This window comes from Parasteatoda tepidariorum, chromosome 8 (genome assembly GCF_043381705.1).
Source record: "Parasteatoda tepidariorum isolate YZ-2023 chromosome 8, CAS_Ptep_4.0, whole genome shotgun sequence".
Classification (NCBI taxonomy): Eukaryota; Metazoa; Arthropoda; class Arachnida; order Araneae; family Theridiidae; genus Parasteatoda; species Parasteatoda tepidariorum.
Genome location: NC_092211.1, coordinates 84697658 through 84712017, shown reverse-complemented (window position 1 = coordinate 84712017; position 14360 = coordinate 84697658). Strand labels below are relative to the sequence as shown.

The 14360-nt window shown below is 31.0% G+C and overlaps 1 protein-coding gene across 6 annotated transcripts in view; it reads left to right on the top strand.

The window, feature by feature from the left end:
* Positions 1-14360, top strand: part of LOC107448091 (rab11 family-interacting protein 4B) — a 120288-nt gene that overhangs the window by 64878 nt on the left and 41050 nt on the right. For all 6 annotated transcript variants that reach the window (XM_043046505.2, XM_043046506.2, XM_071184314.1 and 3 more), the window contains 2 exons: positions 3355-3387; positions 3962-4070. In XM_043046505.2, coding sequence (XP_042902439.1) covers positions 3355-3387; positions 3962-4070 — 142 coding nt within the window. The remainder of the gene's footprint in view (positions 1-3354; positions 3388-3961; positions 4071-14360) is intronic.

Here is a 14360-nt window from a genome sequence, read left to right as displayed (position 1 = left end):
ACAAACTTTCTGTGTACCTAAAATTACCGTAGGATAAGGTTCTTTCTGCCACGGTCCCGCCCTTTTGAAATTTGTAAAAATAAAATCCTGATTTAGTGAGAAAAAAACTTATCTTCTGGAGTTATAGTTTTTAAATTATGAATTAAATGAGCTCCATCTCCGTATTTCAAACGTAAAATTTTGTGAGAAGTCCGTTTTTGAAAGAAAAACGATATTGCGAAGGGTTTGTTTTAAAGATGAAATAAATTGTTAAGAGGTCGTTTTTACCATAAAATATCTTGCAAAGGGTTCATTTTTACGGTACAATAATCGGAAGGGAGCGGTCCCAAACTTCTCCTTAAATGAATCATGTTTTAAACAAGCATTTTAGTAATAATAAGTAAGGCCCATATTTTGATCATTTTTGGACTCTTTTGCTCTATTAGGAAAATTTTGAAATTTTGGAATTTTTAAAGAAGAAGAAAAAAAATGTAGGAAATTTTTTGATATTTTGGGATTTTTTTTTCTATTAGATTTTTCTTTAAAATTTTTTTTTAGAATTTAGAATCATTTTAGAGGATTTTATGTATGTCTTAAGTACCGGCTCATTCTTACAACTTACATTTCATCTGAGTTTTACTATTTAATGCATTGCAGCTTTAACATATTATTCCTCTAGAAAATAGAATAATTCTAAATTGTATCAGTTTTTTATAGACACTTTTGCCATGTTATGGCAGACGAATCCACACTGCGTAAAAACTACATTGATAATTTTTTTAATGCTATTTTATAACCGTCGTTGAACAGCCGACCCAATTTTGAGTTAACGACTACCCATAGTCGATTCCACAAACTTTTAATTATGAGCCCAATCCAGAAGACAAGTGAACTCCTGGATCAATTATTGGGAGTATCGAAACTATGAACAATATTTTTACATTTCATACCAGTTATTTTAATTTTATTTTAAGTAAATTTTTTGATATTGTAAGGACATGTTTTGTTATTTTAAAGCACATTTTTTAGAGGTATGTATTTTCAAGGGTTTTTTCGGTTCTGAGCTCTAATAAATAAAATCCGGGCTCTAATATAAAGCACCGTTTAAATTTAAAGAGGAAGAAAAAAAGATTGTAAGTAAAGGGTTTTCGTCCCCTCAATGAGTTCAATCTACTTTCTTTGCATTAAAAGAAGAAGGCATATCAAGATGGGTCAGTTACTTTGTCCCTCGCTGACCTTTCTGCATCAGTTGGCTAACTTTGAAAGCGATCATCATCTGATGTATCTCCTTGTTTAGAATCGAGATATAATAAATAAATAAATAAAACATGTTTTAAGGTCTGTGGGACATTTCAAGGTCTTCAAAGGTTATTGTTAACTTTTAACTTGCTTTTTTTTAATTATGATTTTTCTTTATTTTTTTTCAGGGGTATTGTTCAACGCTCGTTTTAGAGTCTTAACTGTTTATTAATAAAAACTTAGTTTCTGAGTAAGCTGTTAATAAATGAAGTTTAAATAAAAGATTCTGTGAATAAAATAAAGTTTCTGTTTTGTTCTGATAGCATACATGTCATGTAATTTTCAGTGGGATTTTAAATATCTGTGCCTTCTTCCGAATTCCGAAAATAATAGATATCTCTATTTTTTTGTCAAAGTATGAAAATTTCGTATAAAAATTTATTCTTGCTTAAAACCTTAATTTTTACTAAAACTTTTTTTAAAAGAATATTTTTGCATTACGTACATTGTCAAATTACATTTATCGAATCACATCGCTTTACTGGTATTTCCAATGTTCATTGGATTTAGTAATTTTTAAGTCATTTTAATATAAAAAATAGATAAGTAGAAAAAAATATTTCTGCTAAAGATTCAACAGTGAAAATGTGTTTTAATAGAAATTTTATCATTATCTTCCTACTATTTATTTTGAATTGTTGTCCACTTTGCTATTATTTCATTTTTGTATAAATATGGTGAATTAGAATATTTTGTTCAATATTTGACAATAGCAAATAAGTTTTGCTTTTTGTTGGTATTTTACTATTGATGACAAGTAGATATTCGTTTGTTTATTTTATTGATAAATAATTTAAAAACTAAGTTAGCAATTTTTTTTTTACATATTACATGCATAAAAAACTATTTTTTCAAAATATTTGTTTATAGTGTGGTAGACAGTCGAAAAATCTTTCAGTAATTTGGTTAATTTTGCCAACATTTAAAAACTATCACACGAGTAATGGATCAGAGTGGTTTAAGTCATGAATTTTTGAATTATTTTCATCTAGTGGTGTGAAAATGATTTTAACCAAATTTACTTAACTAAGAATCATACATTAAAACTTAAAATTTGCTGCCACTAAAAGAAATTCTCCCACGAAGCATAGAAGTTGTCAGCTCGGATTTATTACATTATGCCCAGGTGACTTTGCACTCTTGTTGATGCGTTCGAAAATTATTGAAATATTGATAAGCATGCTAAAGAATTGGTGAAGGAATAAAATATATCCTAGAAATACTTTTTATTTTTCTTCTAAACTAATTAAATAAGTTTGAAATAGCATTGCAATAAGAACACAACTGTGCTGTTGCTAATCGTAACTGGGCTGTTGTGTTTGACAAATGGCGGAAAACAGAGGTTAACTATCTCTTTTATCATAAAATATTTATCGAATTTATATTTATAGGTTTCATTAAAATGGAATTCTTAATTAAACTGACGATTTTTTTTATTAAAAAAGAAAGCTTTAAAAAAAAAAAAAAAACTAAAAGCAGGAACTAAGAATGGAAAGTATATGTTACTGTGAATGACAGAAATGGGTGGTTGTTGACTTCCACCGGTGAATGTTGACCATCACATAGTTCGCTTTGGTAAATGTCCGAAATACATACTAGGTCTTGTTAAGTGCCACTGCCCGGTATGCCCTACACGGGTGTTTTTTAAATGCCCCTGGCCGATATGCATTTAACCGGTACTGATGTTTCTCCTAATCTATCCTCAGCAGATATTAAAATATCGAATATAATAATATTAAAGAATAAATTAATATCAAATCGGATATATAAGAAACATTTCGGACATTCACCAAAGCGATTATGTTGACATTCACCGGTGAAAGTCGATATTCTCTAGATTTCGGTCATTCACTTTAACATACATACCTTATCATGCAAATTTGTTGCATTTTTTTAATAACCTTAACCGCTTTTTTTTATTATGAATTTTTATAAATTGACAGTCTAATTGGAAAAAAAACCCTCTACATTTTTAATCTAAATAAAATGGTCTTTTACTTTATTTATACAATATTTGTAATGAGGTGCTGACCCTTATGATATCTTTATTTACGCTTTTTTTTCCTTTCTTTTTAGTTGTAAGAGGCTCTCAACTAGTGCATTAGCTAAGTAAGTATTTATTTATTTATTAAATTTTAAAATTTATAGACCGTAATATTTTTATTAATAATAATAAATAAGAAAATTATAAACTATATTATAGTATAAACTGCGTATCAGCAGATATGAGACAAAACTCATCATTAACCAATTAAATTTTTGAAATTAATAATTGTTAAACCTTAAAAAAACTTGAACCTGTAAGAGTCAGAAAAATTAGGAGCATTAAAAATTTGAAATATGCGTCGAATAAAGAATTATAAAGGTCTCTTTTCAGGTCCTATTAATATATATATCTATATAGGTAGGTACACTAAAATAAATTATAAAAAATAATCCTTGGGGATGGAGAAAAAAACGCTTCCCCAGGCCCGCAAATTCCGAAATTATAAGTACTAAAACCAGATGCGATGTAAAATGAAAGTATTGTTTTGAGGTCACATTTTTGTGATCTTGGACAACTGTAGTCAGAAAGGTTCCATTTATATAAATACTGTACACCTTAGGTGAAAATCGCGAAGAAATTCATTCGAATAATTTGTTATTTATAAATTTAGTTTGTAATTTTATTGTTTTATTCTAGTCAGCTTCACCGAAGTGGCAGTCGTCGAAATTCTCAAAGCTCCGATGAGATGTATCCCTTGGATGTTCCTATGTCAATTGAAGATGATGTTATAGATCTCAACCAGAAGGTGAGTTGCCATCTCTGGTGTATCACATGAAATAACGTTTTTGTTTTATTGCGAATATAATTCACAAGTGCTGCGAGTTCGCAATAGTTAAATTCATGACTGTCAGGTTGGGTTTAGCCTATCTTTAGGCAGTGACCTCTATGCTTTTTCTCAAAATGGCGCAAAACATCAATGCAAAGAAAAGCCCCAGTTTTGTGAAAATGAAAAGCGTGTGTGATCTAATTTTTTAATATTTAAAAAGTTACTATGAGCCGTGGTGGCTCAGGTTACAGAGCGTTCGTCTTCCAATAACTTGACCCGGGTTGGAATCCCAGCGATGGCTGGTCGATATAAATTGCGCACCTATCATAGTACTGACGTAAACATATCCTTAGTGGTAGACGGATCATGGCTTGCCATCAAACTAACTGAGAGAGGTTATTGTGATTTTCCTGTCCATGTAACTCAAATGCGGGTTAGTTCCATCAAAATGCCTTCCACAAAGGCTTTCTTTCAATACTTGATCAGGAGTTCCCTTGTCTTTTGGATTGGGTTCAAAATGACAAGGTTGTGGAATTGAGCATTAGTAGTCGTAAACCCAAAAAATTAAGTCAGCTGTTCAACGACGGTTATAAAGTATAACACCGCATTATCTGGGCCCTTGAAAAAGTGAGAAAATTTAAAAGCATTCATGGAGTCCGATAATTTTTATTTATCTATGGAAAAATTATCGCCAAATTTGGTGATTTTCAAAAAGTGTAATAACTTTTGAAATCTTTAGTTATTTGTCAGATCCAAAGCCCAGATAATCTTGGAATGTATCGTTTAAATTGTTCAGCAGTTTAGCCATAGTTCAGCAAAATGGAATGCATAGTTTAAATAATAGTTTAACCCCAAGTACATTTAAACTGTGTCTTTTATTATTTATTTTTCCTTAGCGAAAGGTGAAAGAACTTCCGGGAACACCATTAGAAGTAGTATATTGTTGATTTTAAATAAACATACATTTGGCACCAAGAAAACCATAGTTCGACGAAAAAAAAACCCTTTCTGTCCTACGTTGCTCAAAACAAAGAATGTTTTTAAATGGTTGGGTGATTTGACAAGGATGGTTTGTTCTGAACGGTTTTAATACGTGTTGTTTTAACGGTAGTGTTGTTTTTAATTTACTTGTACAGTGCGCTCATGGAAAAAGGCAATAAATATTTAAAATATTGGTGTTAGCGTGAATGATCGAAATCAAGAGAATGTCGACTTTCACCGGTGAATGTCCGAAATATTTATTATATCCAATTTGATGTTAATTGAATCGTTGATATTATTATATTTATTCGATATTTCAGTATCAGCTGAGGATAGATTAGGAAAAACATCAGTTTACGGAGTATCGGCATACCGGGCAGTGGTACTGAACATTAAAAACAACAACATCAGTATCAATACAGTAGAATGAATGTCTATTACATTAATAACTAGACCTGCAAATTTAAATTTTCAGTTATNGATGCTACATTTAATGTAACATTTGGGAGTTGCTCAGAATTTTCAACATGGTGTGCGTTAAGCGTATCTTCAAAATATTCTCTCCATCTTTCTTCGATCCTCTTTTCCGTAGTAAGTAACTTATTGTTTTTGTCTCGTTTTCTTTTAATAGCCACATTTTAAAAATTTTTTTTTCTCGCTTGGATGAAGTTATATTTAAAAAAAATAATATTCGTATCAGAAATAATATAAATGTGTGACTAAGTTTATTTAAAAATATTGGGGGAGGCAAAATATAATAATCTGCTGAGGATAGATTAGGAGAAACATTAGTGTTCGGAGTACCAGTTAAATGTGTATGGGACAGTTGCACTTGGTCTTAATTAAACATCAGTGTAGTGTATACCGGGCAATAGCACTGAACCTTTTTTAAAGTTTATGTAGGCTCCTTTTTTTATGGTTTATGTATGTTCCTTTTTAATGTTTTTTAACATTGATGTAGGGCATACCGGGCAGTGGCACTTAAATAGAAAAACTAAATTCAGCGGCGCGACAGCCCAAAGAGGGCCAAGGCCTACTGTGCCCATCTCAGTTTTCTTGACCTTGGGCTCTGGGGTGCAGGAGTAGATGTTCCGGTTAGGTGGTCAGCCGAACGCGGAACCCCCAGTGTTTAGTCTCCAAGCATGCTTGGTACTTATTTATCGACCCACTGAAGGGATGAAAGGCTGAGTCAACCTTGCCCGGCCCGAGGATCGAACCAGGGACGTGGGCCACGACAGTGCGAAGCGCTACCGCTCAGCCACCGGTCACTTAACTAGACCTAGTATTTCGGACATTTACTAAGACGACTATATGATTGTCAGCATTCACCAGTGGAAGTCAACAACACCAATTTCGGTTATTCACAGTAACATTGGCACTGGAAATACTGTGTTGTAGCCCTGGTAATAAAATGTACGGAGCAAAAAAAAAAAAAAAAAAATGTCGCTTTTTTTTTTTTTTTTNTTTTTTTTTTTTTTTTTTTTTTTTTTTTTTTTTTAAATCCGGATTTGTCTGCATCAGCAACGCAGTCGGACAGAGATTATTGTAGTAAGAATTAAGCTTAATCTAATATAAATGTAGCAAACTTTGTAATTACGAGGTCTTTCAAAATGATGCATCAAAAATTTGCAGTTTATAATTTGAATTTTAGGGTTGTTTAAATGGAATTAATACCATAATACAGTAAAAACCTGTCATAACTTAGCAGGAAAAAAATTCTTTACTTTTTTTCATACTCTTTTCAGCTTCGTAATATTTATTAGAAACATGTTTAGAGAAGTTTTAAAAATAGGAGCCTTATTTATCAACCTATTGTTTTCTTTGAAAAATAAAAGCGATGAAATATAATCTGCGCATGCAATAATAATCTGCGACTCTCGCTGTCATGTTTAATTTTTTATTATATTATTTTTTTTAAGGAGATAATTTATTTTTCGAAAGAGAAAAAGTGTGATTTTAGATCCATCTAAATATATGTATCTTTTGAAGTATTCAAATTTATTTTGTGGCCGAAGGAAAATAAAAAAATATTTAACGTTTACGCATATTTCATACTAGTAATAATTATACAAATTATACCAAATTTGATGCATATTTTTTTTTACGCTTTAAAATCAAATAATTTTTTTTTTTTATACATCAAATTATGATATTTGAATAGGATTATAATCATCATTAATCTTTCCCTGCCGAATGATTTAAATGTCATTATATCCGTCTGACGTCATAGAAACGATAATTTTCGATGTTTTTTTTTTTTTTTTTTACATTATTTTTTTTTAAAAGCGAAAAAAAACTGAAGCAGAAAGCTAGAACATTATAATATTGTTATGATTTCGAACGTAGACTGATAACCTTAATCTATTTAGCGGATATCGATGCTCATCTCTACTAAACGCATCACCCGTTTCCAACATTTCGAAGAATCGCTTTGTTCTAAATAGCAGTCATTTTTATTCTTCTTTTCAAAACATTTCTAGAATTTTCTCTCTCCTGCAAAAAATGGTGACAAAACCTTCTTCAGTGTTATGACACGCAAATCGAATTTCTCCCGCTTTCTGTGTCGTTTGTTGTTGTTGTTTGATGGATGGTTTTAGCCGGGATTCATTCTCCTGGATATTTAATGTCGGCCAGCAACAATCGATGGGGATCCACTTCTTTCTGGACACTTGAGCCGGATTCCAGCTGGCTGGATTATTGTCCGGATGCCGATACCACCACGGATTTTCAGCTAGCAGACGCATTGTGTATTAGTTCCGAATTTAAATATATTCTCTCACATAAGGTTAGTTAGTTTTTTTTTAAAAAATTTATTTATCAATACTGTAAACGTAAATAATATTTATAGATACTATTCCAGAAAATTTGAATTAATTTAACAAATATTTCCTGGTATTTTCATCATTTGAAGGCATTTTTACTCATTTTAGTTATAATTTTTTAAAATTAATTCTCTATTGTCTTTTAGCATGCAAATATAAATTTAGTTGTATACCAATTCTCTGTAGATTTGGTCAACGTATTTCAAATATAATTTTTGCTTTTCCTACGTTACGATTTGTAAAGTTATAAATATCGATCTGATAAAAATATAATAATAATTTGATAATCCACGTCTATTCATTAAAAAAAATATTTAATATCTATTATAACACATACATTTATTATCCAAATTAGATAATTTAATAAATATTGGATCTCCATAATGAGTAAAATAAGACTTTTTGGTAATTGTTGCAATACAATGGAATGAATTTATAGTAAATTAAAAACTGATTTTTTTCGTAATGGTTCGCCTTCATTACTTATAAATTTATTTATCAAAAAATTGCTATCAACATTAGACCTGAATTGAGTATAATATCAGACTGTTTATGGCATTTGCTGTCGTGCAATGGGTTGAATGTATAAATACATTCTGAAAATTTAAATTTTCAGTTATTAGCCGGTGTCCCGTTAAATCTAATAACTAAGTCCCGAACTTTTTCTTCAAACCTAATGAGTCGGGGGTTGTCATTGATAGGTCCTTTTCATTTAATAACCACATTAAAAAAAATTTTTTTTTTGCTTGAATGAAGTTATATTCTAAAAAAATATTCATATTAGAAATAATCTACGGCTATAAAAAGTTAATTTAACAATAAAAATAATATAAATGTGTGACAAAGTTTAGTTAAAGATACTGACTTTATTTAAAAATATTTTTGAGGCAAATTGCATTTAATGTATTTGTACCGTGAATGGCCGAAAAGAATGTCTACTTTCACCGTTGAATGTTAACAATCACCTAGTTGCTTTGGTGAATGTCCGAAATATTTGTTATAGCCGATTTGATACTAGGTCGATATTTGTTATAGCCGATTTGATATTCGTTGATATTATAATGTATATTCGATATTTTAATATCTGCCGAGGATAGATCAGGAGAAACATCAGTGTTTGGAGTGCCGGGCAAAAGTATACCTGGCAGTTGGACTTTGCCTTTAAAAAACATCAGTGTAGCGTTTACCGGGGAGTCGCACTTAACTAGACCTAGTATATATTTTTGACATTTACAAAAGCGACTATGTGATTGTCAACATTCACCGGTGAAAGTCAACATTCTCTTGATTTTTGTCGCAGTAACATATACATTACAGCTTTGAAATATGTGAATTGTTAAGGAATCTTTTGCGTGAGTCTTTCCACCAGAAACTGATGAATTCTGTAGGATCAAAATTTTGAGTGGATACATTATTGGACATCCAGAGTGTCTTTCTACAAGGATGTACTATTATAATTAAACGATTGATAAAAATAGAAACGATGGGAAAAAGTGATTGGTTGTTAAAGTCGTTACTTTCTTTTGTAGACTCGCCACTTTGCTAGCTGTTATTTTTAGGTCTCAATTTATAACAAATTTTTGTATATTTAGTATTTTATTATTTTTTATGGTGAAATCTTTTCTTAATTTTTTTTTCCCGTTTGTATGTATACCGAAAAAATAGTAAATTAAATTGTGAAAAAAAAGATAAATTATTTAAATTTAGTATATAGTGATTTTATTTTGAAAGTTTTCTCTTTCAGCTTAAGTCATACTTGCAATAATTACCTTATTATTAATTAACATACTTTAAATTCTTTAATAACTTATTTTATTAACATATTTTACGTAACAAACGAATTCAAATAATCACCTTCATAATAAAACATTACTAGTTCTTTAATAATAATCTATTACAGTTTCACGGCTATTTATTTTGATTGTAATTCGTGATCACTTCTTTCCAGAAAAAACGGTGCTCTTCGTCGCTGTAAAATTTCGCTGTGTTGTGTATGAATCGGGTTTCATAAATTCAGTTGCTAAAAAGTGGATCTCAACGGACTCAGTTTCTAAAAATAGTCTCTGTAGATTTTAACTCTAATGAGAGAGTCGCTGTAGATGAACCACGGTAAAAAAAAAGATCACTAAGAGGGTAAGCCCAGAAAAAACGCACCCGGAAAAAAGTCCCCTGAAAAAAAAATGAAAAAAAAAAAAAAAAGCACCCATTAACAGGCATAAAGTCGTGGGGTCATATAGGGGCATGTGTATTCTCCATTATTTTTTAAACCTTTAAAATTATTATTTCAGTTATTTTAATTTTTTTTACTATTACTATTATTTTTTTAAAAAAATACCGAAAACCTACATTTTTAATTTATTAAAAAATTAGATAGTTTATCAATAATTTGACGAAATAATTCCATATTTATCACTTATGCAAGCGGTATCTTAAAAACCATTTTAAGTTTTTTTTAAAAAAAAAAACTATTCCGATTTTTACTTAACGATTTCAACATTAGTTTATAATTGTATTTATTATTTCTGTAGTTTAATTTATGCGCAATATATATATTTTTTAATTACAACTATGTTCTGTTAACATTGTGTAATAATTTTTAAAGACACTATTTACTTTCTATAACTGAACTGGCGAAAGCTTTAAGTATAGTTAATACTTATTTTAGTTTTATAGCATTAAACAACTTCCGGTTTGTTCGCTACTCTAAATTTATATTCTGATTGGTTACAATTATGAGTTTCTAGGTATAATTTGATAGAATACTTTTGTTTAACATTCTCATAATTTTTATCCTATAAATTCCATTTCATACGAAATATCCATTTTTTTTTTATTGCTGATTAATTTTAAATCTAGCATGTTTCATTTGAATGAGTTTTAAACTATATTATTTGATTATCAAATAAATTATAAAAACCGGGCAACGGACTTGGAGGACCGGATTATACTAAATGAATGAAAGCATTTAAAAAAATGGCTCATTATTGCGTCTAGTAAAAATGTTATTTTTCTAAATTTTAAGGAAATCGAATTCGAATGTATACAAATAGAAAATAACATTTGCTTCGAATTATAAATCGAACATTCGCTTCGATTATATACAAATAGGAAATAGCAGTTTACGTGTTTCAAGCGCTACAAAAATGTTCGCACTTTGTCAAGACTTGCCAGACTTAAATGGGAAGAATTGGGTATAATATAGCCTACGTCACAGGTTGTGTTGTTCCTNATACAAATAGAAAATAACATTCGCTTCGATTATATACAAATAGGAAATAGCAGTTTACGTGTTTCAAGCGCTACAAAAATTTTCGCCCTTTGTCAAGAATTGCCAGACTTAAATGAGAAGAATTAAAAGTGACTTGAAATAAAAAACGTAAAATAGCCAACGAAAAATGAAAAAAAAAAAGTTTTTTTTAATGAGAAACAAAACTAGAATGACCACAGCAGCCGAGAGAAAGAAAAAGATTAAAAAGCAGAATAAGAAAACCACAATGGCCGAGAGGAGCAAATCAGGGTAAAATGAATTTCCAAGCGCTATGTCATGTTAGTTAGGTACTAACGTCGATAACAAGGGAATCAGACGTCAAATGAATAAAACAAGATTCCAGATCATCAAGATATTATGAAGTGACTAGGGTGGAGCTAATTTTGGCATTGTCGAAATTGTGGAATTATTTTTTTAAATTCTTAATCTACTTATAAATCATTTTAAATATGAACTTAACCCTTTTCGGGAAACATCAACACGAATTTCCACCCAATTTCAAATTTATGTTCGAAAATTGGTTGGGCTGGTTTTAAATTCACACTTCTCTGTCATTTTTATTACCGGACCTCTTCTCTATCCTTTCTCCTAATCTTCCCCATCCATTTCATAAAAGATTCATTGTGCTCTTGAGTATCCTCTTCGTTCTGGCGTTCCACCATGAAGAGAAGATAGTTGAAATATTATCAAGACTGATGACGGAAGGATCGTTTATGATAAAGAGGAAAAAACACTAAAAATTGAAGATGATTTATGAGGATATATCATGCTGCTCTCACAAGGAGATGCTTTTTACCCGTCCCACTGAGTGGTAGATTATTTTTGCCTCTACATGATGAAAATGGTTATCGCTTTCAGGAAAAGCAATTTTCTTCTCTACTTTCACCACTGGAAGCCTCTTTCGAAAGTGGAATAAATTATCCCGAAATGGAACAAAACTGACATTATGTCTCTTTTTTTTCTTCTCTCTTCTGATTTGTTTACAGTTGAGGGTTTTTTCTTTTCTGCCAATTTTGCTTCTATTTTTGTATTTTCAAAGAGCTTTACCATTTCATGAAAATTCCTTATTATTTAGTTTGTTTTTATATATTCTAGTGAATTGCAGTTTTCTAAAATTTTATTTAATATAGATTTAATATCGATTTTGAACTGGGGTGTCTGGATTTGAACTTAAATCGCAGGAGCTTTCGCAATGAATGGTCGAACATTAAAAAATTAAAAAATGAAAAAAATTGATTTTTAGTATTAATTGAATTTTCCGAATTACGTCAATTTTGATTCGAGATATTGAAATAGTAATTGCTAAGTAAAGCAAATAATTGGATATGTATAGTATTAGCATTCCCAATCCTTAAAGTTATTGTGAAAAATTACTTACGTGTAAATACGTAACATTCTTAATAATGCTTGCATATTGTCTGCAAATAATAGCTGTAAATTTTGGAACCGAAAAAATAAAGATAGAGGAAGGCTTTATATATAACACAAGTGTACTGGACATTTACCAATGCCAAGAAGGACAAGAATTGTTTTAATTATTGTGATTAGTATTGGCTACTACAAATAATTAAATTTTGTATATAATTTATTTTTAAAGAACGTATTTTGTCTGATACAATGCCAAATGGGGAACAACTAAATAGTACATTTCTGCCGGAATGGTTCAAAGTTACAGCGTTCACTTTTAAATTAAGTGACCCAGTTACAAATCGCAGCGATGACTGTTCGATTCGTGCACTGCTCGTGTCTCGCTTCGGTCACCGTGCTAGTGCATAATATCCCTAGTGGTTATTGTTGTTTCTATTGCCATTTGCCAAATGCCAGCAACCAACCGAATTTAAGGCAGAGGGTGCGCTTCTTGTTTTTCAGTGGCGTCATCTATGGCCAAGAATATGTATGTTATCAGGTACTTACACCCGCCACAGACCGTTTTACAGGGCGGAGTCATTCATTTAACTACACATCGTAATTTTAGCCTGAACCAGAGAACAATCAATCTGCAATTCTTTTCCCCCAGTGGTATTAATTTGTTATGGGAACTTGAAAGATTTTGTGACCCCGACTGATTTAACGTGCACCAGTCACCACTTAATAGACCGCCAGGGTTCGAACTCCCGTTTTCACGAACAAGAAATCAACGTCCTACCTACCTGGCTATCCCGACCTCCCTAGTGGTTGACCGATTATATGGCTCGTTGAGTTTGTTCTGTGACTGGATCTAGGATGGACTGGATCTTCTTGGTTGGATTCAAAATTATCTGTCTGCGGAATTAAACTTTGATAGTGCAAATCCGAAATGGAACATTTGTTAGTGATTATTATAAATTAAAGGAGGTTCCAAAATAGCAGGCGTCGATATTTTGTACAGATTAAGCTTTGACACTTGGCGGGATAAGACTTGAAGTAATAATTCTCAACATTCCGTTGGGAATAAAAATAACTCTTAAATGTTTTTTCTTCCCACTCTTATTGTCGGTTTGAAATATTTCGAACGTTTTTGTCCGTCAATTTATCGTAGGTCTGAAAATAACACTTGAAATCGTTTACTTCTCAATGTTTGCAATGAGATAGAACAATCTTTAGCCTTTTTCTAGAATGTTTTCGCATATTTGTTCCGCACTTGTCCATAGATCGAATAATCTTTGACTACAAAAAGGAAAAAAAGCCTCAATTATTTAGTACCCAAGAACAAGTGGTACCAATTGCCGCAAAATCTCCTAAACTGCCTTTTTTCCTGTGTGAAATCTGGTATATTACTAAGACCCTCCCTCTTTATTTTGGTTAAATTTTGCGACTATTATCCAGTCCGATGAATGTCACACCCGCTCTTGCTTCTATATTGAAATTGATGAATTCATTTGTATCGACCTTTGAACAATCCGATAAATCGGCTTTGTTATAATCGAAGCTTTACTGCATTTACATACACTAGAGTTCACATGCACATAGCGGTATTAGGAAAATTTTCAGGTCGGGCAGACTACTAAACATGAAATTTGATACATACATAGGTGACCTATGTATGTATCAAATTTCATGTTTTTAGGTCTGTTTCAGTTTTTTCTGTCATGTTTTTAGGTCAAATTTCATGTTTTTAGGCCGACCTAAAAATTTTCCTAATACCGCTATGCGAACTCTAGTGTATGTAAATGCAGTAAAGCTTCGATTATACCAAAGTCGATTTATCGGATTGTTCAA